Source organism: Lissotriton vulgaris, chromosome 2_1, assembly GCF_964263255.1.
Source record: "Lissotriton vulgaris chromosome 2_1, aLisVul1.2, whole genome shotgun sequence".
Taxonomy (NCBI): domain Eukaryota; kingdom Metazoa; phylum Chordata; class Amphibia; order Caudata; family Salamandridae; genus Lissotriton; species Lissotriton vulgaris.
The window spans coordinates 550388685-550416259 of record NC_141687.1 but is presented as its reverse complement, the minus strand read 5'-3'; the positions used below and the strand labels follow the sequence as shown (position 1 = coordinate 550416259).

Genomic DNA, 27575 nt, shown 5'->3' with positions numbered 1-27575 from the left:
GACTCTGGGCACCTTTACCACTGCTGATCAGTGCTAAAGAAAATACGCTCTCTGTGTAAATTGTTATTGTGATTGGTTATCCATAATTAGTATATTTGTTTACCAGTAGATCCCTAGTAAAGTGCACTGAGTTTGCAGGGCTGGTAACTCAAATGCTACTAGTGGGCTCTCAGCACTGATTGTGCCACCCACATGAGTACCCCTAAAGAGATGTCTCAGGCCTGCCACCGCAGTGCCTGTGCGCAGTTTGCTAACTGCCATGTTGACCTGGCCAGTGTACCCACTTGCCAGGCCTGACCCTTCCCTTTTCTTACACATTGGGTACCCCTATGGTAGGCCCAAGGTACCCTCCTGGGCAGGGTGCAGTGTATGTGAAAGGTAGGACATGTACTAGTGTGGGTAAGATGTCCTGATAGTGAAATACTGCCAATTTCGTTTTTCACTATTGAAAGGCAATCTTGCCCATAGGCCAGAATGAGGAATCCTGTGTAACATGTTTGCCTGCATATCTTCCCAAAGGAGTGAGCTTGAAAATTGGAGTCTGGTATCCCTGAACTCACAATGTAACAACACATCTTTTAGGAAGGATGGTTTTTAAACTCTGTGTTTGAAAATAGCACTTTTAGAAAGTGGCTATTTTTCTGTTCAACCCTTCTGTGTGCCTCTGCTTGTTTATGCATTGACTGTCTGGTTTGAGAGTGACAGGGGCTGGGGGTGGCTCCAGGAGTCTGGGTGAGTCAGCACTAGGTTGAATAGAGCTATCTGCATTTGGAGTGGTGGGATGAGTAGCACCTGGGCCTGAATAGGGCTGTGCCTGACTCCATAATGCTGGCTCCACCTCGTCTGGTGCGTCTGATGACCCTGGCCCACACTGACAAAGGAAGAAGTTGTGCACTGGCAGAGTGCACCCAGAACTGGTTTGGACTGGGTTCAGGACCCCTCGCACACAGGGAACAAAGACTTTTGGTGTATAAATATGAGAGCTGAAACCCCTGAACTTTAGACTAGTTTGTGATCAAGAGGAATCCCTGCCAAAGAAGATCAGCTGAAGCGACTGAGAAGTACTGACCTTGCTGTGTGTCTGGGGTTGGCCTGCACTTTGCTGTTTCTACTGAGGAGAGGACTAAAGGACTTTGCTGTGTGCTGTTTCCCCTGCTCGAAGAAGGACTTTGCTGTGTGCTGTGTCCATCTGAAGAAAAGTCTCCAAAGGCCTGAGAAGAGCTGGCCTCCTGTTCTGAAGTCCCAGACACAAAAGGACTTCACCCCCAGCTTCCCTGAACTTCCTTGTGGGGAGTTCCAGTCTGCCAGGAGGGCCTGTAACTGTGCGCGAGGCCTTTTTGCTGTGGGGAGCTGGAAGCTTGACTTAACAAGAGAGAAGCGTGACGCTGTTGCATCATTGAGGAAGCGTGTCGCTGCTGCCACTGTTCGCAGTTGCATCACCGGAGAAGCGTGTCGCTGCGCAGAGGGTGCCGTCGCATCACCGGAGAAGAGTGTCGCAGGGCTGTTGCTTCGTTGAGGAAGCGTGCTGCTGCTGATTGTCGCCACAACACCTGAGAAGCCTGTCACCATCACCGAGGGTGTTGTTGCATCACCGGAGAAACGTGTTGCAGGGCCTGTCTCGGCTCAGAAAACCACAGAGTTCGCCGCCCGACCATTGGGTGTTGACACATTGCAGTAAAGACACCATTTTCTTGCATCACACCAGATCATCGCATCTCAGTGAGGCGCCATCTTGTCACATCAGAAACGGGGCACAGGAGGAATCGAAGCATCCCCTTCTCTGCGACCCTTTTGTTTGTTTTGCGTTACGCATCCTAGGTACTTTGTGAGTAAAGTGTTGCATTTCATCATCTACAAGTTTATTCTTCCAATAACCTTTCTAAAGACATTCTAGTTTTTTGTATCTTGGATTTTTTTTCGTTTTGGTCTTGTTTAGTTTAGATAAAGATATTTTATTTTTCTAAACTGGTGTGGTGTCCATTCGTGGTGTTTTCACAGCTACTTGTGTGTTCCTACCAGGCACAAACTTGCACTGGTCTTTATGTATAAGGTCTGTTAGACACAGGCATATCTGATTGGCAATCATTTTGCTTAAAAGTTTACACTCAGGTGCTTATTCACAAAGGTAAACTCACATTTTTGGGTAAGTCACTATTTATTTTGTATTCATAAAATAAGAGTTTCATTTTACTAATAATAATTTTACGACAATGGAGACTCTGCAGTCAGTACAAAGAAATCCACAGATAAAAGATTTGGACAGGCCTATATTTTTTTGTGCAGAGTCGCCACCACAAATGTGGCATCCCTGCAGTTATAAAAATACTATTAGTTAAAATTACATTCATAGTTTGTGAATACATAAAAAAAATAGCAAGCTTAAACAAAAGAGTAAGTTTACCTTAGTAAACCAGGCCTGCAGTATTTAGAAGCAACAAAGGTCTATGGACATGTATGAATGATTTTTAAGTTTAGATATGACTAATTGGACCGTTTCTGACCGCAAAATGCTTTTCCATATGTATAAAACACAAACTGCAATTCAAGTCAAGTCAAGTCAAAAAATTTATATAGCGCGCTACATACCCATAGGGTCTCAAGGCGCTTGAAGAAGGGTGGGGAATTACTTGTCGAATATCCAAGTTTTAAGTTGCTTTCTGAATGCTAGGTGGTTCTGTGTAAGGCGAAGGTGAGTGGGAAGTGAGTTCCAGGTTTTAGCTGCCAGGTAGGAGAAGGATCTACCTCCCATGGTGGTTTTGTTGATGCGAGGTACAGTGGCAAGGGCTTGGTTGGAGGATCGTAGCTGGCGGGAGGGGGTATAGAAGGACAGTCGTGTGTTGAGGCAATCGGGTCCAAGTTCGTAAAGTGCTTTGTGTGCGTGGGTTAGGAGGCGGAAAGTGATCCTCCTATTTACAGGGAGCCAGTGGAGGTTTTTCAGGTGACCGGAGATGTGTTCTTTACGCGGGATGTCTAGTATGAGCCTGGCTGAAGCATTCTGGATGCGTTGGAGTTTTTTCTTGAGTTTTGCGGTGGTACCGGCGTATAGGGTGTTTCCGTAGTCCAGGCGGCTCGTGACCAGTGCGTGGGTGACCGTTTTTCTAGTTTCCGTGGGGATCCAGCGAAATGTTTTTTTGAGCATGCGAAGAATGTTGAAGCAAGAAGATGAGACGGCGTTGACTTGTCTGGTCATTGAGAGTGAGGAGTCCAGGATGACGCCCAGGTTCCGTGCGTGGTCCGTCGGGATGGGTGCTTTTCCAAGGGCCTCTGGCCACCAAGAGTCATCCCAGGCGGAGGGGGAGGTGCCTAAGATGAGGACTTCTGTTTTTTCTGAGTTCAGTTTCAGACGGCTGTGCTTCATCCATTCGGCTACTTCTTTCATTCCTTCGTGTAAGTTGGTTTTGGCGGTGTTAGGGTCTTTGGTGAGTGAGAGGATCAGTTGAGTGTCATCAGCGTAGGAGATGATGTTGAGGTTGTGTTGGTGAGCGATGGCCGCAAGGGGGCTCATGTATACGTTGAAGAGGGTGAGGCTGAGTGACGATCCTTGTGGCACGCCGCAGATGACATCAGTGGCCTCTGACTTGAATGGTGGGAGGCGGACTCTCTGTGTTCTTCCGGTGAGGAACAATGTGATCCATTTCAGTGCTTTTCCCTGGATTCCGACGTTTCTGAGGCGCTGTAAAAGGGTGCTATGACAGACTGTGTCGAAGGCCGCGGAGAGGTCGAGGAGGATGAGAGCGACTGTGTCTCCATTGTCCAGTAGGGTTTGAATGTCGTCAGTTGCTGCGATAAGGGCGGTCTCCGTGCTGTGTTTGGCTCGGAAGCCTGACTGTGAGGAGTCGACGGATTTGATGGTTTCGAGGAAGGTGGCGAGCTGGTTGTTGACAGCTTTCTCGATGACTTTGGCCGGGAATGGAAGAAGCGAGATGGGGCGGTAGTTTTTGAGTTCGGTGGGGTCAGCTGTGGGTTTTTTCAGAAGGGCGCTGAGTTCTGCGTGTTTCCAGCTTTCCGGGAATGTGGCGGAGTTGAGGGAGCAGTTGATGACGTCTCGGAGGTGTGGTGCTATGATGGAGTCAGCTTTGTTGAAGATGTGGTGAGGGCATGGGTCTGTGGGGGATCCTGAGTGAATGGAGTTCATCAGGCCGATGGTGTCCTCAGTGGCGATTGGGTTCCATTCATTAAGGATGTTCAGGGGGAGTGAGGGTACGGCAGCAGGTTGGGTGGGATGGTCTTCGGGACGGTTGTCGAAGCTGTTGTGGATGTCTGCGATTTTGTTGTGGAAGAATGAAGCTAAGGAGTCGCAGAGGTCTTGAGAGGGGGTGATGTCGTTGGAGTTGGCTGATGGGTTGGTAAATTCTTTGACGATGTTGAATAATTCTTTGCTGTTGTGGGCGTTGTTATCTAGTCGGTCTTTGAATGCGGCTTTCTTGGCAGATCGGATTAGTTGGTGGTGTATGCGGATGGCGTTTTTGAAGGTGTCCCTGGTGCTGGTGTTTGGGTTTTTTTTCCAGGCCTTCTCTAGGGAGCGACAGAGTTTCTTGGATTTCTTAAGATCATCGTTGAACCAAGAGGCGTTTTTGCTGCCTACTTTGATTTGACGTATTTTCAGCGGTGCTAGGATGTCGGCGCTGTTGGATAGCCATTGAGTGAGGTTAATGGCTGCTAGGTCGGGGTTAGAGGAGTGGGCGGGGGGGTTTAGAAGAAGCGATGAGGAGATTTGGTCGATGGTGATTTTGTTCCAATTTCTTTGCAGAGTGGGTTGAGGATGGTTGTGGATAGTGGTCTTCTTATAGATAAAGTGAACGCAGCTGTGGTCCGTCCAATGGAGAGCTGTGGCGTGACTGAAGGAGACATGTTTGCTGGAGGTGAAGATAGGGTCGAGTGTGTGTCCTGCAACGTGGGTAACACGTTACCGCATAGTAATTTGTGTTTGCGAATCGATATTTAGAAGGGATGTGTTTAGGGCTTCCCTTCCTAATACCGAATATGAATGGTATGTACATATGTTTTGTGACAGGGATACGCTCGGAAAACATTCGTACTGTACCAACAACTAAAAATCGGTGGTAACCCATTCGCAAAGGGGAAGGGGTCACCAAGGGACTGACTGTGCCGATATGTGGCCTGAGATGAACGAGTCTGCAATCACGTCACCTGCATGCAAATGTAAGGGACACAAAGCAGGCTTCTTGAGGACACTCAAAATGGCTGAGAAAAAGAGACAAGCAGTGCATAATCACGCAGGGGTGCCATAGTAATTAAATTTAAAAAAACATTAAAGGGGAGCCGTGCTAAAACATGAAGCGCAACACCTGTGGCACTCACACCACATAGTACCAGTAGAGGGACATAAAACAAGTAGTTCCAAATGAACAGATCAACACCTCAAGAGTAATGATACTGTAGTTGGCAGGTGTCCCCAAGCTAAATATGGAAGTGATGTATCAGGAGCAGCGGGCAATAATGACCCAAGAAATAAGAGTGAAGCAGAGGTTAACCAAATGAAAGCCGCAGGGAGGATTTTAAGCTGTATAATGATTACACCAGATCTTGCAGACAGTGCATGCGCGCTGGTGCTCAAACGAAAAAGTTAGGGATAGTGTGAATTGGGGATCTAGAACATACATCACTTTTCCATTTAAAACGAAAAAAAAGCTAAATAAGAATAGTTGATTTTATGGGGGTACTATCAACTCAATTAAGATGACAATTTTGCCCAAATTCTCATACCCTTTCCAAAATCTTCCCAAAAGCTTAATAAAATTCCATTGTAATCTGGGTAACAAAATGTCCCTTTCAGACATACTAATATACGACATACCATATTATCATGTTTTAGGCCTGGAATATATATATAGATATATAGATGAATAGTCTTGAAAATGTCTCCTCTAGAAAGCTTTAAAATATGTTGCTAAACACTGTTGAAAAAGTAGGGACCCTCAAAGAAAATTTGTACACTAAATAAAATTGTTACTTAGCAAAGAGGGACTTTGTTGTAATACTTTATTCGATAGTTTCATATCATAAAAGTGCAAACATACATTAGTCATACAATCAATATACAAAAAGTATCACATACATATTACAAATCGTCTAAAATGTGGTTTTATAAAAGCTTTTTACAATTAAAAAGTTAGAAAAGTCTAAAATGCATTTTCAGTAGGGAAGATCAATCGAGAGAAGGTTAACATTTCTGTTTTATGGAGTCCAGCAACCTAGTCCTTATGAACCAAGCACTAGAGTTGTACTTTGCGATTCCACAAACAATAAACGTAGAGGATGTATCGGTTAGCACAATACGTAATGCGATCCTAAAATCTCTAACACCCATCTCTCTACACATAGGTTTTAACCACCTCGCTCGAGGTAGCTTATAAGCCCTGCAAGCAAACAAAAAATGTGGTAAAGTCTCCAACTTACATGGACAGCCTGGACAGTTAACATCATAATCTCTCACCCCTTTCCATCCTGCTGTGAACTTTTTCAACGGGAGAGTACCATATCTCATTTTTAAGTAGAGTGATCTATCTCTAGGAATTTGAATATAAACCAAAAGCGGCTCTAATTTCCTAGTTGGTTTGAATTCCAAAAATTGGTTGGTCAATGATCCGTGCTTTGTACTTTTTAATTCCTCGGCCTCTACCCACTCCCAATAGATTTTTTTAACAATTTGTTTATGAGGTGGTGATTGGGAAGCCCATAATTCTTTCAATCCTAGATTCATCAACAGCTGTTTTAATTTATTAAGCCATTTTATTTTATTGGAGACATTCAAGGTGATTAGTTCGTCCAACACCGAGGCGTAATTAGCCAATTCAGGTGTTCTTCTTAGACGCACCCAAAAGAGTAAGGGGCGAAGGCATACTATATCCCCATTGATCTCCTACCCAAATCAGCATACAGGTGTCTAAGGGGGGTTGAAATAGGGAGTGAGACTAGGTCTCTCACAAACTTGTTCTCAGCTTTTACCAAGTCCATTGTATTTTCACCTCCCCACAGTTCTGAGCCAAAGACTGCCGCAGCCAATGCCTTCCCTTCATAGACTGTGAGGGCTGGACCTATTGGTCTGCTAATTGATACACGCCGATTCCTCAATATTGCTCTGGAAACCCGTTTAAGGTTTAGGAGCATTTTTGCTAAGTGAGAATCCCATTTTATATTGTTACATAATCTGACTCCCAGATAGTCAAATTCTTCAACCACTTCCAAGGCAGACCCGTTTAGGGTAAGGTTTGGTTTCCTAATCTTTTTTTGGGCTAGCACCATCAACTTTGTTTTAAGGGTGTTGATTGTTAGCCCTCGCTCGTCACAGAACACACTGAACCGATCAAGGAGTTTCTGTAAACCCGATGGGGTTTTAGACATCAGGAAAGTGCCGTCAGCAAAGAGGAAGGGCGGTGTTTTCTCCCCTGTCAGGACTGGGGCATCCACAGAGTCCTCCCTCAAATGGTCTACCACCCCATTGATAAAGAGGGAGAACAATGATGGAGCCATAACACAGCCTGACGAACCCCTCTGCTGACTGGCACCCTCTCTGTGAGTTGACCTTGACTACCCCAACGGATTCTAGCATAGGTGTCTTCATGGAGCCTTACGACAAGCTGCAAAAGATAACACGGAAATCCCATAGCCAACAGGACGTTCCAGAGTGACTTTGGACATTTTGAGTTTACACAAAAAGATTGGATGGAATTTTGTTTTAAAAAAAGACTCCAGGTTTAAATATGTATAACAGGATTATTCAAAAACATGCAGAAATATAAGACTTCATGTGGTGCTCAAGTTACTCAGTATTTGAAACAGAATGACTTCACTCCCACATCTTTGTGTAACACTGTTTTAGTAGTGAAATATTAATGTAATAACATATTTTGTACAGAATACATCAATTGTCTCTATATAATGTTAAATCAAGACCAAATAAATAACCAAGAATCTGCAAAGTCTAGCTTTACAATGTGAACACCTACAAACACAGGCATATACAAATGCTATTTGCATGTGTTAGCACATTAAAGCCAGGCCTATTGTCTGTGACAATGCTAGGTGTTCCAGAGTGAGAAGGATTTTCAATATTCCAAGATAAATTAAATATCGATATCCCCCACCTCCCAACATTTCCACTAGCAACAAGTTTGTTTTAGGCGATTAGTTGTTACTTGGCATTTCAGGCAATTAGTGATAACACTAGTGGGCAACTGCCTACAATGGACTGAATACAGCACCAGCTCCAGTTGCTCTGAGAATGTAAAGTGCACTGAAGGCACAGTCCTCCGAAAGAAAAATCTCCAAATGCATCACAACTGGCAGGTGTGTGTTGTCACAACTTCATTCTTCAGCGCCCACAAACACTCTGCCATCCAATGTGAGATCCATGGTCTGCCTTCCAGAGTTGCTCAGACTGCTGTATATTTTGTTTCCCTTTCCATATACGATATTGTACTAGTGGGATGGAAGCTTCCACTGCTTCTTGTACTATGCGTGTAGGCATGTAGCTGTATACTGTTATATCTCGAGCTATACTAGTCTGGTTTGTGCCTTTGTGTGTGTGTGTGTGTGTGTGTGTGTGTGGAGAACGTCTGCACAGCTGCCACATGCACTGTACTTGTGTTCTTTGCTGCAGTGAAAACCCAAAACAAAAATGATTGCTTTCGGTAGAGAATGGATATATGAGATAAAGAATCTGACGTGTGGTGGCTCACTGTATTTTTGATTTGTAAACCAGTTAATCGTGCATTGCAAGGAAAGCACTACATAGAAGGAGGTATATTATACCTAAAAACCAAGAGGATTAGGTAAGAAAGAAACCCTTCTGGGAAAAGCCAAAGTCCACTATATGTGTAGTTTAAAGAACTGGTAACACTAGGTGTTATCGACAGATGTGATGTCTAGACAGACCTAAAAATGCAGTCCATAAGGGACAGAATGATTCACCAAACAACCAACAGTATGAGGCGAAAGAAAAATACTCGTTTACAAGGAGCTAATGTCCACTCTAAATATATTGTAATTAATTGGTAACAGTAGGTCATGCAGAAAGCTATGATGCCAAACAAGACCTACAAAAGTGATGACTAGAGGGAAGCCTGATGATCTCCATAACTGATCTCCCAAACTGAGGATAATTAGAGCTGTATACTAAACAATGTCATCTATTTGGGACCACATGAAATCATAACGGTTTCAAAATACCTGTTGAGAATAATAAGCAATACTGACATTGGTGGAAAAAGAATAATCCAGATTGAATGTCCAGGGGGAGCAACAATGCAACTTCCAGAGCCTCTCTATTCAGTAACTCTTTGGAGCAGAAAACTGTGCACTTCATATCACAGTGAGCTGCACAGATATTCTCGTGTGGATAACTCTAAATTTGAAATAGCTATAAAATAACACCCTGGAGCAGCTCTTTTAGTATGATGCTGTGCAAAGACAGCTGCATCTTATCAGGAAACTAAAACTCCTCATAACCCCAGAATGGAAAGGGGAGACCACTCGGTCACCCCGAACGTATGGCTGGGTGCCCCGATCCCCCGGGAAACCGTTGCGGGCGGGGGGCGTGTCCCGGCCCGTATGCCCATAGCGGCGTGGTCGGAGCACGCCCCCGCCGCCTAAAAGGGTTGTCCTAAACACCCGCCCGGAAGTCCGTGCACCTCTGGGCGGGATGGGGTCGCGGCTCAGCCTTCCCGCTGCTGGATAAAAGGCGCGGGAATCCAGGGAAGCGTCCTCTTGTTCCTGCGCTCTGAAGGCTGCACCACTCAACGCTCGTGAGCCCTCAAGGAAACAAGCTGCAGTTTTTTGACCCACCCACCAGCCCCTGTTGCAAAAATTTGGGAGTAAACAAAGTTCTAAGTTGCAATTTGATTGTGATAAAAAACGTCTTGTGGGAATCGTTGCCTTCATCTTAAGTCGATGCCAAGATTATGCATGTAACTGAATACTTGCTTATAGGCCTTTTTTCCTTTGTAGAAATGTTAAGGAATGTATGCAATAAAGAACGTTCTGTGCTATAGGACCTTTTTCCCTTTGTAGCAATGTTAAAGTCATTGGATATATCGAGCGGTACTTTAAGAGTAAGCATAGGTTTTTCTCCCTAGTAGGTAACTAACTGTCGTATTTATTTAGTCTTCGGTCGGGCGGTAAGGTCATGATCGGTGAGCAGTGATTTCAAGGTCCCTAGGGGGGGCGCCACCCATTATGGATGGGAGCGCCCGGGGGAGGCGGCCATTGACCCCTCCCACGGGGGCCGGCACCCATTACGGATGGGTCGCCCAGGGGGAGACGGCCATAGGCCCCTCCCAGGGGGAGACGGCTATATGCCCCTCCCCAGAATTTCCCGGGGGCGGATATCCGCTCCGGCGGAAGAGAGTGCGGGGAAAGGGGGGGGAGTCCACGCTGTCCTTCTTACGGATACCCCGCACGGGAACTTGGACGACCTTAAGATGGTGTCGAGTGAAAGGGGGCCCCCACGACAAGGGAAGTTACAGTTGGCTACGAGGGTAAAGTCCTCTGCACATGCGCCACTCACACGTGAGGGCGGGAATTTGGTGATAGGGACCTGACACCGGTTAAGACCTTGCTGTTGGTCCCTAACGTTAGGAGGTACAAATTCGTATGCAATGCATTATGTCATGATGTTAGACTCGGTTAGGAAATCTTTGTATTAGAGATTTGTTAAGGTTAGCCTGAATACCTGTCTTCATCAAATGTAATGGAAGTTGAATTTGTACATGATACATGAAACGTTTTAATTTAAAGTTTTAAATTTTGTTTCATATTTTAATAAATACGGCCGGGGGGGTCGTGAGGCCCCCCTGCCTTCCAAAAGTTCAAACTGTGTCTGTCTCCTCCCATTGGGATTGGTGGTGGAAGGGGTGGCGGGCATCCCGGCCCTTACTCTTTGTTCAGGCATTGGTGCATTCACATTCTGTTTCAGTAATTCTATTTTAACTGGCGTACCCAACTCTTCACTTACAACTGCAAAAGCTACATTCCATACATAGCCTGTCAAAAAAAAGAGTCAATGAATCAGATTCTATCCCACCATTTTAAGTCAACATTTGTTTTTGTTTTAAAATTGCCTGTTTCATTTTCAGAACTATGAAACTTGTTCAACCTATGTACTTGATACATCTTATTGCAGAAGGATCGAAATACATTAGGATCAACACTGGAGCACTATTCGACATTTCAAAAGCTAAAAAAATTTAAAACAATTAATCTAGTCACCCAAAAACAGGAATCATCCAAAGGTAGAGAGGGGAATGAAGGCTTGCTATTTTTCCAAAAGTTCATATCTTTTAAAAGCTCCACTCTTCCTTATATAGTCTATGAAATAATTTTCAAAAAGGTTCAGGCATTATTTAACACTTTCTTTTAGGACAGTGGAGAATCACAAAATTAAACTTAAGAATCCATATCATTCAGAAGAAGAAGTGGGTCTGGCAATTAAAAGCATAAGATCATTCTATGAGGAGATTCAGGTCCTATATTTGTTTAAATTGTCCACCAATGAAACACGTTTTTAGGTCTGGCATGAAACCCCAAAACCGGTCCTAGAATGCTTGTTTCTGGTTCAGGGAGGACCTGGCCTGGCAGTTTGGGCTGGACTGGAATGGCGTGGCGTGCAAATAAACTGTGGATTTACCCCGATCTGTGACTGGGGTGAATGTTCAATTGATTCAGCATTCTGTTCCTCATCTGTTCTTTTTGCTTTTGTCCCCTTAAGTGGGAAGGGTATGCTGAGACGTGGGTCCCGTGCTCACTACGCCACCCAATTCAAGTTAACCTGGCTGATGAGGGGTGAAACCCCAAAACCGGTTCTAATATGCTTGTTTCTTGTCGAAGGAGGACCTGGCCTGACAGTTCAGGCTGGACTTTTCCCACAGGGAACAGGGTCAAGACAGATTTTCATATGGCTGGGTCTAAACTGGAATGATGTCGTGCCCAAAAAAACGATGGATTTAACCCAGGTCTGTGACTGGGGCTGAATGTTTCAGTTTCATTGATTCAGCATCCCGTCCATCATCTGTTCTTTTTGCATTTGTCTCTCCTTGCAAGCCTATGTCTGCATCTCTTTCTGTTGGTCTACACAATCCTCTGTGTCTGTTTAAGCCTTGCTGTCCATCTATCTGTGCAAGCCTCTCTGTCTGTCTGTGCAAGATTCTCTGTTTGTAAGAATGCTTTAAATGTTTTTTAGAAAACAGCATTAGCAAACGAAAGAGGCCAATTGGATTATTTAAATCTGATGTTAACCAAGGGGGAGGGTTAGTCTAGAACAGGCCCCCCTGGATCAAATTGATGCATTTATGTACCTAGGTTTAGCTATAGGTAAAAACTTTTCCTGGAAACCTCAAATCGACATAATGAACCTAAAGCACTCACAGTTGGCGGGCGTCCTGCTTAGAGAGCATAAGCAATCTAAATCTAAACCCATTGCCCCTGCGCTGCAAATTTACAACAATAAGGAGGGGGCCTTGATTCTGTATGGTGCGGAGTTATGGGGCTTCAGTGACTTAACACCCCTCGCTGTAGCACATAACAACTTTCTTAGAGCTCTCTCAGGACTTCCTAAATCTACTCCACTGCTCCCTTTGTATTTAGACACTATAAGCAGGAATATTCGAGATCAGGCTCGGTTTCGCCCTATAGCCTACTGGCGCCGGCTGTGGACGACTCCCGAGCTGGCTCAGTACGCCCGGGCTTTGAGCGAAGTCAAGTCAATAAATACCTTTGATAGAATCCAGTGGCTTTGGGAACTTTTGTCCACATTAATAGCTATGGGGATGAGGAACCTGTCGGACTCTCCCTCTTCAGTGGTGTTCCCCTCCAAGAAGCTATTAAAAGAAGCATATAGGTCTTACATCGATCAGAGGTGATTATCCGAGAGCAATAGTATTTTAACAAATGGATTCTTGGAGTTTAAGTTGTCTTTGTTTTTAGTGCCGTATTGGGACATTATTAGGAGCACCCTGGAAAGAAAATTATACCACCAATTCAGGGTGGGGTCCCTACCATTAGGGTCCTTTATGCTCAGCTGGAAACGGGGTTGCGATGGTCTATTTCCGTTTTGCCTTAGACGTGAGGGAAACATCTGCACATTTCTTTTTTTGTATGCCCAACCACGCCTGAAATGGCTAGTCCCAACATGTAAAAACTTGGGCTTTAGGGTAGCCTCTGCAGCTCTTAGGGTGCTTAGAACTGATATGGAACACTCCATTGTAATAGCTGTGGCAACATTTCTGGGGTGGGCTTGGGTGATACGGGCCAGGAAGATGAAACTAACCCAGTAGAATTATTATTTTCTGCTCTCCTGTTTTTTATGTTAATTTGCTTTTATATTTTATATTGCTGGCTTGTGTTTTTATCTTTGAAAAACGATGATATGAATTGTATTTTAATCTTGTTGTCTTTTATGATTTTCTTTTCAAAAATCGAAATAAAGACTTGACTGACTGACTGAACCAAGGCCTTTCGATTTTTTTACATTTATGTGTATAACTTAGTTAATATAGGAGTTTTCAGCAGCCAGACTTTATCCATTAGTATGTTGTTGTACCATTCACAATTTCATGGTGCTGTCAGTTAGCACACTTCAGCCATTGGTGGATTTCACTTTGAATTACAGCATGCTGCCATTTGACAAGGAAGCATACAAACACGTGATGGATGGAATGCTTGAATTAATCTAAGCCACTTGTTAATTACTTGAGGCTGCATCCCAGTGCATCATAATTCTGCAGAACATGCCAACTCAGACTGGACCCTGACATATGCAAATCAGTATTGACCCTGCCCTACTGGGAACAGTCCAGTCTGAGCTGCCAGGCCAGGTTCTCCCTGAAAAAAGGTATAACTTTCACAAGGAGTACATCCACACACAAAGTAGTCATCTTCAACATCAGGGAATACTATGGTTTTGTGTGCTTTTTAAACCAAAAAACATATGTTTGGCTTTAGGCAATTAGTTTTGGGATTGCTGGTCTGGCGGCTTCTATACAATAAGGGTTTGCACAAACTGTAACAAAACAAATCAAGAAAATCCAAACGGGGGGATACTTTCAAAAACTTTGCAAACGGCTGGTGGCCAACAGCAGACCTATTTGTTTTGCCAATGCTTATTCATATTTTTCTTCTGTACTACATGGATAAACAGTGTGGTATACAACTACTGCATATAGTTAAATCAATGACAATTCAAAGGTAGCTGTTTATTCAACCATTTTACTGGTTATTGCCCATGAACAACGATTTTAAAGATAGATGATGTTGAAAAAAAGCTGTGGGAATGAGAATCTAAACTATATGGAGCCACAAAGAGAGAACTACAGATCAAGATCAGGTTGGGTAAAATTTTGGACTGGGTTATGAAGGGAAAAACATATTATGGGAAACAATTAAATAGCAATATAGAGATGGATAGATGCACAGCTGGTTGAATATATCACAAAAGTTCGTTTCAGATTTCAAAATTGTTAGTTAATTTTTGTAGGTGCTCCAAAAGGTGGCGCCAAGGGTCCAATGGCGTCGAAGGTAAATGCAAAAAATGTGAACCTAGAGGGTCTCTAGGGTCATCCCTTGTTGGGCACACTATACAATAGAGAATATTGCAGAAGGAGGTTTGTTTTTGTTCTCTTTTCATCTAATTGGTAGAGCACTCTAAGACCTCTGTTCAGGAGATGTAGGAAACACTAGGAAACTGGTTGGTAAACTATTAACTGGAAAAATCTTCCTGAAGGGTACATGAAATGGGGGCAAAGTAGCTAAACAACACAAAAGAGTCTGCCCCTGGTACATTGAATTCTACACAAATGGAAGACGGAAACCAACTTATTGCCAAATGTAAGATATGGGAAGAAATATGTGAGTAGAATATAAGCTATAGAGAAGGTCTAAGTTTAGGAGGATGCAGCTTTTTGCATTACGAATGGTGTATTATACTCCATGCCCAGCATGACAGGAATATCGGCAGCTAGCTTTTTTCCTGAAATAGGTGAATGTGTGGGTGTTAAGGTAAACCTAGACCCCCATTTGTTGTTACTGGACAGTTCTACGCACTTAAGGTTAATCTCTGCTGAAGCACATATGTGGAGATTTGCAGCAAAGGTGATACCTAAGTCTATATAATAGATTTCTGGAAACCTTAAGAAATAGTGTTTTTTTGATTTGTGCATAAAAATGAAGAGAGTGTATATCTTGGAAAATATGTATTACTAGCAGCCCGTCCCGACCTTGTCCGGGAGCAATCAGGCTTCAGGGCCCCTGCCCGCCACGGCCCCCGCCCGCCCCAACATTGTCCATGGGTCCCCCGTAGTAGCAGCCCATCCCGACCTTGTCTTCAGGGCCCCTGCCCGCCCCAACATTGCCCGTGGGTCCCCCGGAGCCTTACCTCATCCGCCGCACCTCCCCGTGCTCCTGAGTTCACCGGTCCGCCGCTCCTCCCCGCCTGTCCACCGCTCCTCTCCGCTCCTCCCAGCCTGTCCGCCGCTCCTCCCAGCCTGTCCGCCGCTCCTCCCCGCCTGTCCGCCGCTCCTCCCAGCCTGTCCGCCGCTCCTCAGCGCTCCTCCCCACCTGTCCACCGCTCCTCCCCGCGCTCATGTCCGCCGCTCCTCCTTGCGCTCCTGGACGCCGCTCCTCCCCGCGCTCCTGATGTCAGCACGCACGTCGCAGCCGGCGCTACTTCCAAGGGACTACTTATTTTTTTCTCGTATATTTTTTAAATAACTTATATTTTTGTAATTTATATAGCCTATGTCCATCTGCACACCCAGTGCAACATAAGAAACTAACTATTAAAGCTACACTGTCAAATACTGAGTCGACTAGATCTCAGAGTGTATACATCATGAAGACAGTATGTTGTGTGAAAAATTTAGATGGATGGACTCAATATGCAAAAAAGACCGATGCATTACAGAATATTCATAAATGGCTAACCAGTCCAAAAACATTCATATAGGGTTTCCATCAAAAGAGACTTAATGATCAGTCATATCATCTGGCCAAACCCTGGTGTGGAAGGCTAGTCCCCTGATCATAGGGACAAAACCGCACATTATCGATGTTTTGGGGTTTGGTCCACCAACATAAATGAAACTTCCATAATGACTGATCTTTGATGGAAAAAGACAGGTGCAACAAAACAAAAAAGTGTGACTTAAAATAGGATGGAATGCCCTCTTTGTAAAGACTTTATTCTATGGACCTGACATGCCTCCTAATTAAAAACAGAACAGTGCAAGAGGACAGTAACAAATATCTGCCTATAAATGGGCACACCCTGACAGTTACAACAATGTATCGGGTGTGTGAATTGGCGCTGTGGTTCCCGAGTTTACCTGCCTCAAAGGTTCAAAGTTCTTCCTTTATAATAGTAGTATAGATAAAAGAAATTGAGCACAACAGAAATAAAGGATATTGGGGAATGGTTTGTGTTATATAATAACAATGAATAGAAGTGTAAAAGGAAGCCCATGCTATGCTGTGAAGTCATTAATTTAAGTAATATCTTATGAAATAACTGAATATTGATGGACAGAAATGGGAACACCAATTTATTGCATCAAATGCATTTTAGTATTCTGGGAATTCATTCTATAAAAAACATTGAAGAGTTGACTCTTGAGCACTGCGCAAAATATCAATAACTAAAAGAATTAAAAGCATTTAAAGCAATAAATGAAGTTTTCTCCTGCCAATCACCCCGAATCAAGAATCGATTGTCCATAAGCACAGTGGGGTAACAACAGACTAGCTTCCAAAGCTTCTTACTCTTCCAAGCTCATCCTTAATAATAGGTTGGCTCTAACTTATGTATTTATTTGAAAGGCTTTATAAAGCGTGAACAAGCCCCACAAGGGTATCAGAGCGCTGTAAAAAGTTGATGGAAGCAAGGGTACAAGCATAATGGTTTAGTGAAGTTAGAGCATGTGCGAAAACATTCAAGTAAAAGAGTACTGGGGTATCAACAGTGCCATAGAAACGCAGTGTAAAACATCATACAATAGCCATCTAGGACTGGATTGAAGAAAGGTGAAAATATACAATAAGGTATCAGTGTAATACTACAAGATTTAGGTTATTACAAAACCCAGGATCATAGGAAAAGGCAGTTAACGTTTGTTCATTAATAGTCATTTGACCAGTTTTTTAAAGGAAGTAGTGGAAGGATTGGATCTGATCTAGGAAGGCAAGGAGTTCCAGATTCTTGGAGCAAGACCGGTGAAAGCACGGTTGTAAGATGTTTTCTTCTTGAATCTTGGGGGTTTCAAAAGAAGGGTGGACATACTTCTGAGGTTCTGGCTGGAGCCTGATAGCTCAAGCTTATTTGCTAGGTAGTACGGGGTATTTTATTGTATGGCTTTATGAGTCAGACAAGCTATCTTAAGTCGGATTCTAGCTTCAATAGATAGCCAATTTAGTTGCAGCAGGTCGGGGGAACTGTGATCATATTTTCTCGAGCCCGGTGTAAGTCTAGCCGTGCCTTCAAGGTAGCTCTGAGTGAAGCCAAGCTAGCTTTGGGCATTCCAGTGAGGGTCACCAGCACATATTCCAATCCAGGGATAATCAGGGATTGAACCGCCGGCCTTAGATCTTCGGGGGGAGGAAAGATTTGATTTTCTTCAGTGTGTTGAGCTGGAACGTGGCTCTCTTAGTAGTAGCTCTAATGTATGCTTACATGTTTAAGTGTTTATCCAATGTGATACCTAATCCACAACATGAGGGGCACAGTTTAGAGTAGTTAGGTGTTTAATCCAGTTAAGGGTAAGAGCAGAGAAATTAGGTGGGGTGATCAAAAGAAATTCCGTTTTGAGAGTATTTAGTAAGAGATGGTTCTGAGCTAACCATTGTTGAGCTTGGGCAAGTGCAGTATTTAATGTTTTTATGTCCTCTTGTGAGGAGATCTTCAGGTATAGTTGCATGTCATCTGCATACATGTGGTATTGAATGTTCGCTCGGTTCAGAATGGCCGCAAGAGGTTCAATAAAGAGGTTGAAGAGGGTGGAAGAGAGAGCAGAACCTTGGGGGACTCCAATCATGACAGGAGTACTGGAAGCGAGGGCATGATTAACTTTGATCCTTTGCGTGCGGTTGTGCAGGAAAGAGGCAAACCAGTTTAGGACCGGCCACAAGAGTCTCATAATTTATTGAAGGAGACCAATCAGGTTTTCATGTTTGATGGTATTAAATGCTGAGGACAGGTCCAGTAGGATCAAGAGACAAGGGACATTTTGGTCAAGGGCTATCACAGCGTCATCAACAATGTGTGTTAGTGCCGTTTCGGTACTGTGCCCTGATCTGAATCCTGACTGATAAGGGTCAAGGAGTTGATATTTCTCAATGTGTTTGCAGAGCTGTGAATGTATGCCTTTTTCAAGCAATAGCTGGTAATAGGTCAAAAGTTGTTTGGATTTGATAAGTCCGCACTAGGTTTCATAGGAATGGGAGTAACTTGCCCAACTTTTAGGCAGTCTAGAATCTTTCTCTGTAAGAGGAATTCATTAATGATCCTGGACCAGAGAGAGAGAATGGCTGAGATTAAATCGTTATAGAGCTTGGCAGGTAATTGATCACCAACATGGTTGAATGGTTTGATGGATGCCATGTTGTGCAGAAGCTCATTGCAGTCTCATAGGAGAAAACAGCTCCAAGAGGCATTGTTTTTGAGAGAGCCTCCGCAAGGTGAATATATTGTTGTGGGCTCTACCACCTCCCCTGATCCTGCGGGAGGTTTCTTAGATAACAATGATACGGTGGCAGGTAATAGCTCCAATTCAGTTTTCCTTGGTTTTTGGAGATATGAGCTGTAAAATCATCGCCACTGGATACCGGAGTAGAGTTCTGGTTAGAAAACAGGTTAGGTTGTTCCTTAATGATCTCAAAGAGTTTTTTAGGTCTATTTTTGGCTCCATCCAGTTGAATTCTGAAGTGGTCAATTTTCGCTAATTGGATCTGTATGTTGTAAGCGCTTCTCACTTTCCTTTTGCAGAGATTTGCAGTGGAAGGCGTATTTCTCCAGAATCTCTCATATAGTCTGAGATTTTGCTGTTCATCATTTAGGAAACCATTGAAACATGGTTTAGAACGTTTGACTGGAATCCTTTTGAGCTGTTTCCGAGCAATAGAGTCAAGAATGTTAGGCAAAGTGTTGGTGTAATGTTCGGAAAGATTGTCAAGGTTGGTCAAATAAGGGGGCGCCATAGTTTATTTTTGGTGATTGAAGTTAACATGTTGATGTCGAGATCTCTCATATTGCAAGTCAGTTGTTTCGCTTTAAGGGTTGGACCCTGTCTACCCAAGCCCTTGTCACAGATGAGGAAGGGAATTTGAAAATGATCAGACCAGTTATAAGGTGGTATGTCCCCAATTTGTATGATGTCTTTAACAATGATGAGGTCAAGAGTGGCACCTTTATTGTGAGTAGGACCTTTTCAGAGCTGTGAGAGGTTGAGGTCGGAGAGGAAAGTCTTGAAGGAACAGACAATGGGATTATTATTTCCCTTTTGCCCTTCATGCATTATACATTATCTTGGTTGGGAAATGCTCCACTGCTCTACGGCTATGTGCACATAGTGGAAATGTTGCTAATAACTAAATAGGGGTGAACTCTGCCATCACAGATCAGCTGCCACCACTCTCAGCTCTATGTGTAAGTTCTAACACAGTGCATATTAAGTTATTACGCAATGGAGTTGTATAGAAAGTCCTGGGTACATCAGAGATCTGACTTATTGTCCAGATTCTCTAGACTTTATGACTATCTATGAAAAACCAGAACACCTCATCCAGAAAAAACCTCTAATTTTTAATGAGGAGGCCAGACCTATGGTAAATTAATGTGCCAAGTCCAAATCTGAATGAATGATGTGTTTTGATAAACAACGTGGAGGATGGGTGGGGCGGTAAGGAATCTATCACTACTAATGTTTCTTGCAGAGATATCATTACCAAAGGTAAGTAACTTGTGCATCTGAAAGAAACACATAGTTATAGATTCCTTACCTTAGAATAGATACCCCAGCAATACCAACCCCGGTGGTGGGTCTGCGAACCAAGATCACACCAGAAAGTCCGGGAGAACAGAACGGCCAAAGAAGCCGTCTCTCCGGACTTGGTTGTTCAGGCAGTAATGCTTTGTAAACGTGTGCAGCTAGGCCCACGTAGCTGCCTGACAAATGTCCTGCAAGGGAACGTCGCGTCCCAGAGCAGTAGTGGCTGCCGTCGCCCTGGTAGAATGGGCGTGCAGCCCCAATGGAGGCTCATTTTTAACCAGGGAATAACAAGCCTTTCTGCACAAAATTACCCATCGACAAATGGTCCGTTTGTGCACCGCCTGACCTTTCTTAGCGCCCACATAGCCAACAAAGATTTGGTCATCCACCTGGAACTGTTGTGTGCGGCTCAGGTAGAAAGAGAGCGCACGTTTTGGTTCTAGACGATGGAGTCACTCTTCCTCTTTAGAAGGATGCGGAGAGGGAAAGAAGGTGGCCAAATTGATGGTCTGCCCAATGTGAAAGGCATTGACAACCTTTGGCGAGAAGGGAGGACGAGTTCTCAGAACAACTTTGTCTGGATGGACAGAAAGAAAAGGAGGTTTTGAAGAAAGAGCCTGGAGCTCACTCACTCTTCTGGTAGAGGTAATGGCAACCAGGAAAGCAGTCTTTAGAGTTAGAAGATGAAGAGGGCAATTATGAAATGGCTCAAAGGGAGTGCACATCAGAAAGGTAAGAGCTAGATTAAAGTTCCACTGAGGCATCACAAATGGAACAGGAGGAAACACGTGCGTGATGCCTTACAAAAATCTACCTACTGTGAATTGCTGGTAGCGTCTGTGGGCAGGCAGGATGGGGACATGGAAATAGGTGTCCTGAAAATCCAACGCCACCATCCAGTCTTGCAGGTCTAGGACAGACAAGACCTGAGCCAGCGTGAGCATCTTGAACTTCTCCACGACATACTTCTGGGGTCGGAACGCGTTCGATGGCCCCCTTGGCCAAGAGGGCCGCAACTTCCTGCTGGAGAAGCGCCAAGTAATCCCTCGACATATGGTGGTACTGAGGTGGCATGGCTGGAGGGGTTGCCTCGAAGGGGAGAGAGTAGCCCTTCAGACAATTTGCAGCACCTACCTGTCCGAGGTGATGGTTCGCCAGTGGTGGAGATGATGGCGTATTCATCCACCCACTGGCGTCATATGGGCCTGAAAGATCAGACTAGGAGGGCTTTGAAGTTGAGGCTGTGGGAGTGGAAGTGGACTGGCCCGCCCGTTTGCCCCCTGAACCGCCTCGACGGTTCCCACGTCCGCAGCCACGCTGAGGTTGTTGCTGCTGTGGCCTGTGGCTTTGCGAACGCTGCGGGCGGCCCTTCCTTGGCCATGAAAGGAGCGAAAGGCAGAAGGCGTAGGAGGCAGAGAGGCTGACAGGCCCAAGGACTTGGTCGTAGCCCGGGAGTCCTTGAAGCACTCCAATGCACTGTCTGCCTTGTTGCCAAAAAGGTGAATGCCATCAAAGGGCATGTCCATCAAGGTTTTCTGGACATCCCCTGAAGTGCCAGTTGTCCTCAACCAGGCATGGCGCTGAAGCGCCACCGTCGTGGAAATCGACCTGCCCAGTGACTCTGCCTTTTCCAGCCCACAACGTATGGTGAACTTCGCTGCATCCTCCGGGCAGTTGGGCAGCACCTGCGCAACCATGTCACACAGAGCGTGAGTTTGATGGCCCAAGAGGCATGCGGTGTTCAGCAACCTCAGCCGGCAGATGAAAACAGTTTCTTGTCAAACTAATCCAGCTTCTTGGATTCCCTGACCGGAGTTGCAGTAGGGAACGCGCTCTGGGAAGCTGAGGCTTGGACCACCAAGCTCTCAGGGGTGGCCCGAAGCCGGGCGATGGTGTCGGGCCACGTTCCTATCCACAGGAGTCCCTGTGTTGGGCCAGGACCAGGTACCCAAAAGTACATCCGTCAGTGCTTCATTGAACCGCAGCAAGGGCTCCGGGGAGGTAGCCGCCAGTTGGAGTAATTCTGTCAGGAGGTTAGTCCTGATGGCCACCATAGGGAGTTCGAGGTGGAGAGCCTCGGCTGCCCTACGCAACACAGCTGCATAACTGGCTCCCTCCTCCGTAGCCACGGTCGGAGGAGACAGCATGCCAGGGACAGGTGAGGTGTCAATACCACTGGCTTCCACCAAATCCTCTGCCCAGTCCACATCATAAGCACAGTCCTGTGCCAGAGCGTCCTCAGATCCCTCCCAGTCCTCCCCTTCCTTTGAAGTCTATGGAAAAGGCTCAAAATAAGGAGGATGGAGATAGGGCATGAGAGGCCCCATCCGCGTCAGTTTCGCCGATCCGCCACCGTGTCCGGACTGAAACTGGGGACGACGTTGTCCGGAGGAGGGGGGGACGTCGGAAGCGGTGCCGGGGAGACCGGTGCTGGTGGAGGTGTCACGAGGTCAACTGGCGTCGATCGGGGTCCAATCCCGGGCCCTTGGGGACCTGCGGCGCCGGAGCCGGCGGTGACACCGGGGCCGGAGCTGCCGGAGATGGTAAGGCAGGACCCCCTGTCGGGCCCGCGGAGCCCAAAGGCGCACCGGCGGGGCCACACGGCCCAAAGAGTCATGCCATGGCAGCAAGGAATTCTTGCACCTGGGCAAGGGTCGCACCCAGGAAGGGGGGGTAGACTGAGGGCAACGTCGCAGGCTCTGACGAAGCTGCGGGGGGGAGTCAAAGAGCGATGATGCTTCTTCGACTCCTTCTTGGAATGCTTCGACTTACCTGACCAAGAGTGCGAAGACTTAGATCCAGACGAGTGGTGATGACGGCTCCGCGACCAGTCCCTCAACCTCTCACGGGACCGGGACCTGGAGCCGCGTGGAGCCGACTGCCGGGCTTCAAGCAACTTTCGGGACCGCTCCTGCAAAGTCTTCGGCACCATGGCCCAGCAGTCGGGGCACGACTTGGGGTCGTGGTCACGCCCCAGGCAGTAAAGACACACGCGGTGGAGATCTGTCACCAACATCATGCAATGACAGTCTCCACAGTTCTTGAAACCGGGCATCCCTACGACACCAGGAGTCGATCGACTCTAAAAGATGAGGTAAAAGGCCTTGAAAAAGTCAGTCAAAAAGTGACTGGGGGTACTAACTCTTCCCAGATCTGCGGTTGCTGGCGCGGAAAAAGATAGAACTGACGTCAGTGCAGGTGGGCGCGTCTTAGTAGCTCCAATGACGTCATCACGGCGCCAACGACGCTCGCGGAGCTGCACGACGATGCTTACCGACGCGCAGGGGTATTGCTGATGAAAAAACTTTCCGGATCCAGTCTGACGCCTGGGGGTAATTCTAAGGTAAGGCATCTATCACTACGTGTTTCTTTCAGATCCTATTCAACACCCTTTCAGGAGGCAATGTGGGACCTTCACTTAAAATCGAAGCATGAGCACCAGGGAGGCCATACTGGGAGATTTGCTAAATAAAAGGGATCCTAAAAATATTTCTGAAATTGCAAAAGCTGATTTCCTCTAACATACATGTAAAGGGATTCTTAGAAGCCTCAACAAAATACAGAAAAGGGCCCACATTGCTTGGCATGGAAACAGAATACCTGTTACCTGTTCATGAATGATTAATTCCTCCAAGGAAGAAGCCTTCAAACATGAAGTACATTAAGCTCTCCTTAGAAGGGCAATGTATGCACTTAATTATCTGAAGCAGTCGACGGCTACTTTCATTGTCTACAATGTCTAGAGAAGAAATTAGTTACTTGTAACTCCAGTTCTCTGGTATAGGAATCTTTCATATATTCACATGCTTGAATCATTCCCCGTCGCCAGGCTGGGAATCCCTGGTACTTTTAAATAGCAGTAAACAGGTTTAAAATGCCATTAGGCTTAAACAATGGTGTCTGTTTAGGAGGTTATCCCCCTCATTTGAAGCAACCCAAACTTTAGTCAATGTGATGGAAGTATCAGCTATCCTACTCCACCTAGAGGCCCCTAAAGTACATCCTTTATTTTACAACCATATTGGTGCATAGTAACTCAATCAAATCACAAACCTTTTGCTCCCTGAAGGTCTGGGCTCATGTTCATTGTCTTCATTTTTCTTCCCTGGAGTCAATTTCTCTGCACTATCCAATAGGGCACTAAGTGCCACCCTCCGGAAGACATTTCCATGGGCTTCCTTGATGAACTGGACCAGCTGTCGAATGTCGCAATATAATCCCTAATTTAAAAAATAAGAAGATGGTTATACGTAGAAAGCTAGACCAGAAACTAACAAATTGATTTATGCTACAGGAGGCAAATGAAATGCAGAGGAAGGATTTTGGGTTATTCATTTGATTCCTTCAATTTTCCTTTTATAAGAAATTGGGATTCCATAACACTTTTTTATAGTTTCAAGCATTTTTAGCATGTACATTGCATGATGGAAATAAACATAATCACCATTTACACATAAAAAAGGATATAAACACAACAGCTAAGGCAGAGCCATTTAGGTTTATTTTTGATATAGGAAATATGCGCTGTTAATGAGTCATGGAAAGACAGAGTTAAGACATGTGGTGTCGGAATTCTCAGAAGATACGAGCATTAGTGCAACAATCATCTTACAATTATGTTATCTTTGCAGATTCATTTTCTCTTTCAGAATCAGTACATTCCTGCAATACCTCTGCCTTTGTAATAGTATGGGTCTTAGTCACCAATATTATTGCGCTACAGGTCATCAATTACTGAACTCAACATAGCAGGACCGAATCAGACATTTTAAGCATACGGTGCTCCTAGCACAATAAATGTGACATATTTAATAACTGAGGGCCAAATTCAGATCTTGGCAGATGGGACACTCTGTCACAAACGTGACAGATATTCTGTCCTCTGTATTACAAGTGGCATGGGATAGAATGCGTTTGTAATATGGCGTCCAGAAAATCCTTTTATGTTTGTGACAGAGTATCCCCACCACTAAGATCTAAATCGGGCCCCTAGTCTTTGTTCACAAAAACTTAGGCATCCTGGCACAACCAGTCAGCAATTAATGGGAACTCTTTCCACTGCAGACTGAGACTCACCAGTGCCATAATATTTTTTTTAAGTTAAAGGAATCACCACAAACGTTGATCCAATAACATTACATAGGACAGAGGCAGCAATCTGAATCTATCCTTGGAAAGATAAGCAGCAGGTTTTTATTTCTCCATGTGGTCCCTTATTTCAAAGCACATATCTATAACCCAGAAGCAGAGCATTTACCTCAACTCTGCACTACTATCCAGAGAAGTATGGATCATCTTAGAAGACATTTTAAAGATGGCCTCTAGCACATTAACTATTACCGGTAGCAAATGAGAACACAATTCTCCCTTTTCACCTGCTCAATGATACTATTCTGCGACTGGAATAGTCATTGTGTAGAACAATGAAAAGAAAAATCTTTATGACAATGATAAAAGTAAATAAAGGCAGAAAGCAAAAAACAGGTATATTTCAAGTTGTAAGAATTATGTAGTAATTTAATAGACGACGAGCAGTAGTATATACTGGAAAAATTGTAGAAATGTGATTGCTCTGAAAGTGCTTGATGCTCAGACAAGGTGCACACAGTGAATAAACCCGAACAAAGCAAACAGAGAACGGATTCAATACGGCCACGAAAACAATATTTTTCAAGAGATCTGTGCATGTTACTATATACATGGTTATAATTAATAAAACTGTGGTTTGTGGAATCTAATGTCAATGACGATTCAATTTAATATGGGTAGAGGGTCATCGTGAGAGCTCGAGGCATAGAATGCAAACCACATTGGGTGCTGAGGACTCTCCATGTTTAGTTAAAAAAATAATACTGCTGGCTTGAGAGTCGGAAGTACGTCAAATATCTCTCGGCTGTGTTTGGGCTGGCACCTGATGTTAAGAAACATGCATTATGCCCTGCACACCATAGCGCTCTGGTGTATATGTAAGGCGCCATTCATAGCCAGCAACATCTTGAACAGCGTGAAAATAAGCATGAGCCTCTATTGCAAGGAGAACTCTGAAAATGTACCTGTTAAATATTTGAATTATTATACATTTTAATATTGTCCTATGGTTCATGAATTTTGGAAAGCTATATGGTTGAAATGTTTATTGGTTTTTACTTGTGATGTACCATTTGCTAATCACAATATCTTTTTAGGTACCATATCTAAGGATTTCGATGACCTTCCCTCTAAAACTATTTCATTCGACCTCTTTATTGCTATTGCCTTTAAAGTTATATTAACATGTTGGAAAGACAATTCTAAAATATCCTTTTGGATATGGTGGAATTGCTTCTGTCTCTCACTCTTCTATCTATTTAAAGATTAAATCTGATTTATTATGGTTACCTTTTACTACATTTTTATCCTCACACTCATCTTTATTATAACACCCATTTTTTACTCTACTCTTTTAACCCTCTCTTCTCCTCTCTTCCTTTCCCTCTTTCTGCTTTTCTTTCTTTCTTCTCTAATCTTTTCTCTATCCCTTACATATATCAAAATATTAAAATATAAGATCTTCTCTAATGGAACACACTCCTTTATTACGCTCATGTATTTTCTTTTACCCCTACTTCTCCTTTTCCTATACATATCTCTTTTTTTCTTACTATAATATTTGCTAATGTCATTATGTATTACTCTTGCACCAAAATACTTATGTAAGGTCCTAATTCTGTGTTCATTCTTTCAATAAAAATTATTTAAAAAAATAAATAAATTGGAATTATTAACAGTAGAACATAATATGGAGACAGTCCAAAGAGGGACCAACCGCCTCCCCCATTAAAGCATACATTGATACAAAGTTGTCCATCAGTTTTATGTCATAGTGAGGAAACTAGAAAGATGTAATATTGTGAAATGACTAGAACAGACTTTATGAGTAGGGTTCCCTGGTCCTCTCTTGTAACATCTTGTAATCCGAGCAGTGACATTAAGCAGTGATTTCTAAAGTAAATAAATATGAGCTATTCTAGTACTAACATGGACTTTGCAGTTTACACTGTAATGATAATTTTCGAATATACATTTACTAGTACAATTGTTTCCAAATAATGTTTTATTTGCTTACATTTAGTTTTGCTCATATGGCATATATTTATATGTGACAATAAAGATCGGAGGCCAATAAAATATGTTATTTGAACAAGTGTACTGATAAACATGCACTTACAGATATGTTACAAGAGTCTAATGGCCAAATATCATGCTGCTGCTGAACAACAGACAAACTAATTTGGGAAATCACTGCCTCCTACTGTGTGAATTGCACATTACAATGATGTTACAGAGGACACTCTCCTAAGGCTCAAACTGTGTATTCATTGTGACTTTATTGTTACTTTATTGATTCAGCTGAACCTCAATTACTGAGACAACTAGCAAGAACCCACATGTTGTGGCAAGAATACTGGTATATGTTTGTGCACATTAGCGGTCTGCAACATTTTCTGTAGGGAAAGCTACTTCTGCTCAAGGAACGTCCCCCTGAACTACTAGCAGATTTGTTCTCTATACTTTAGTGATCACATACTAAAATTACACTATGAA

General features: G+C 44.1%; 1 protein-coding gene across 1 annotated transcript in view; it reads right to left on the bottom strand.

The window, feature by feature from the left end:
* UNC80 (unc-80 subunit of NALCN channel complex) overlaps positions 1–27575 on the bottom strand; it is a 2521865-nt gene that overhangs the window by 1848523 nt on the left and 645767 nt on the right. Inside the window, exon 17 of the mRNA XM_086955549.1 lies at positions 24045–24211. Coding sequence (XP_086811675.1) covers positions 24045–24211 — 167 coding nt within the window. The remainder of the gene's footprint in view (positions 1–24044; positions 24212–27575) is intronic.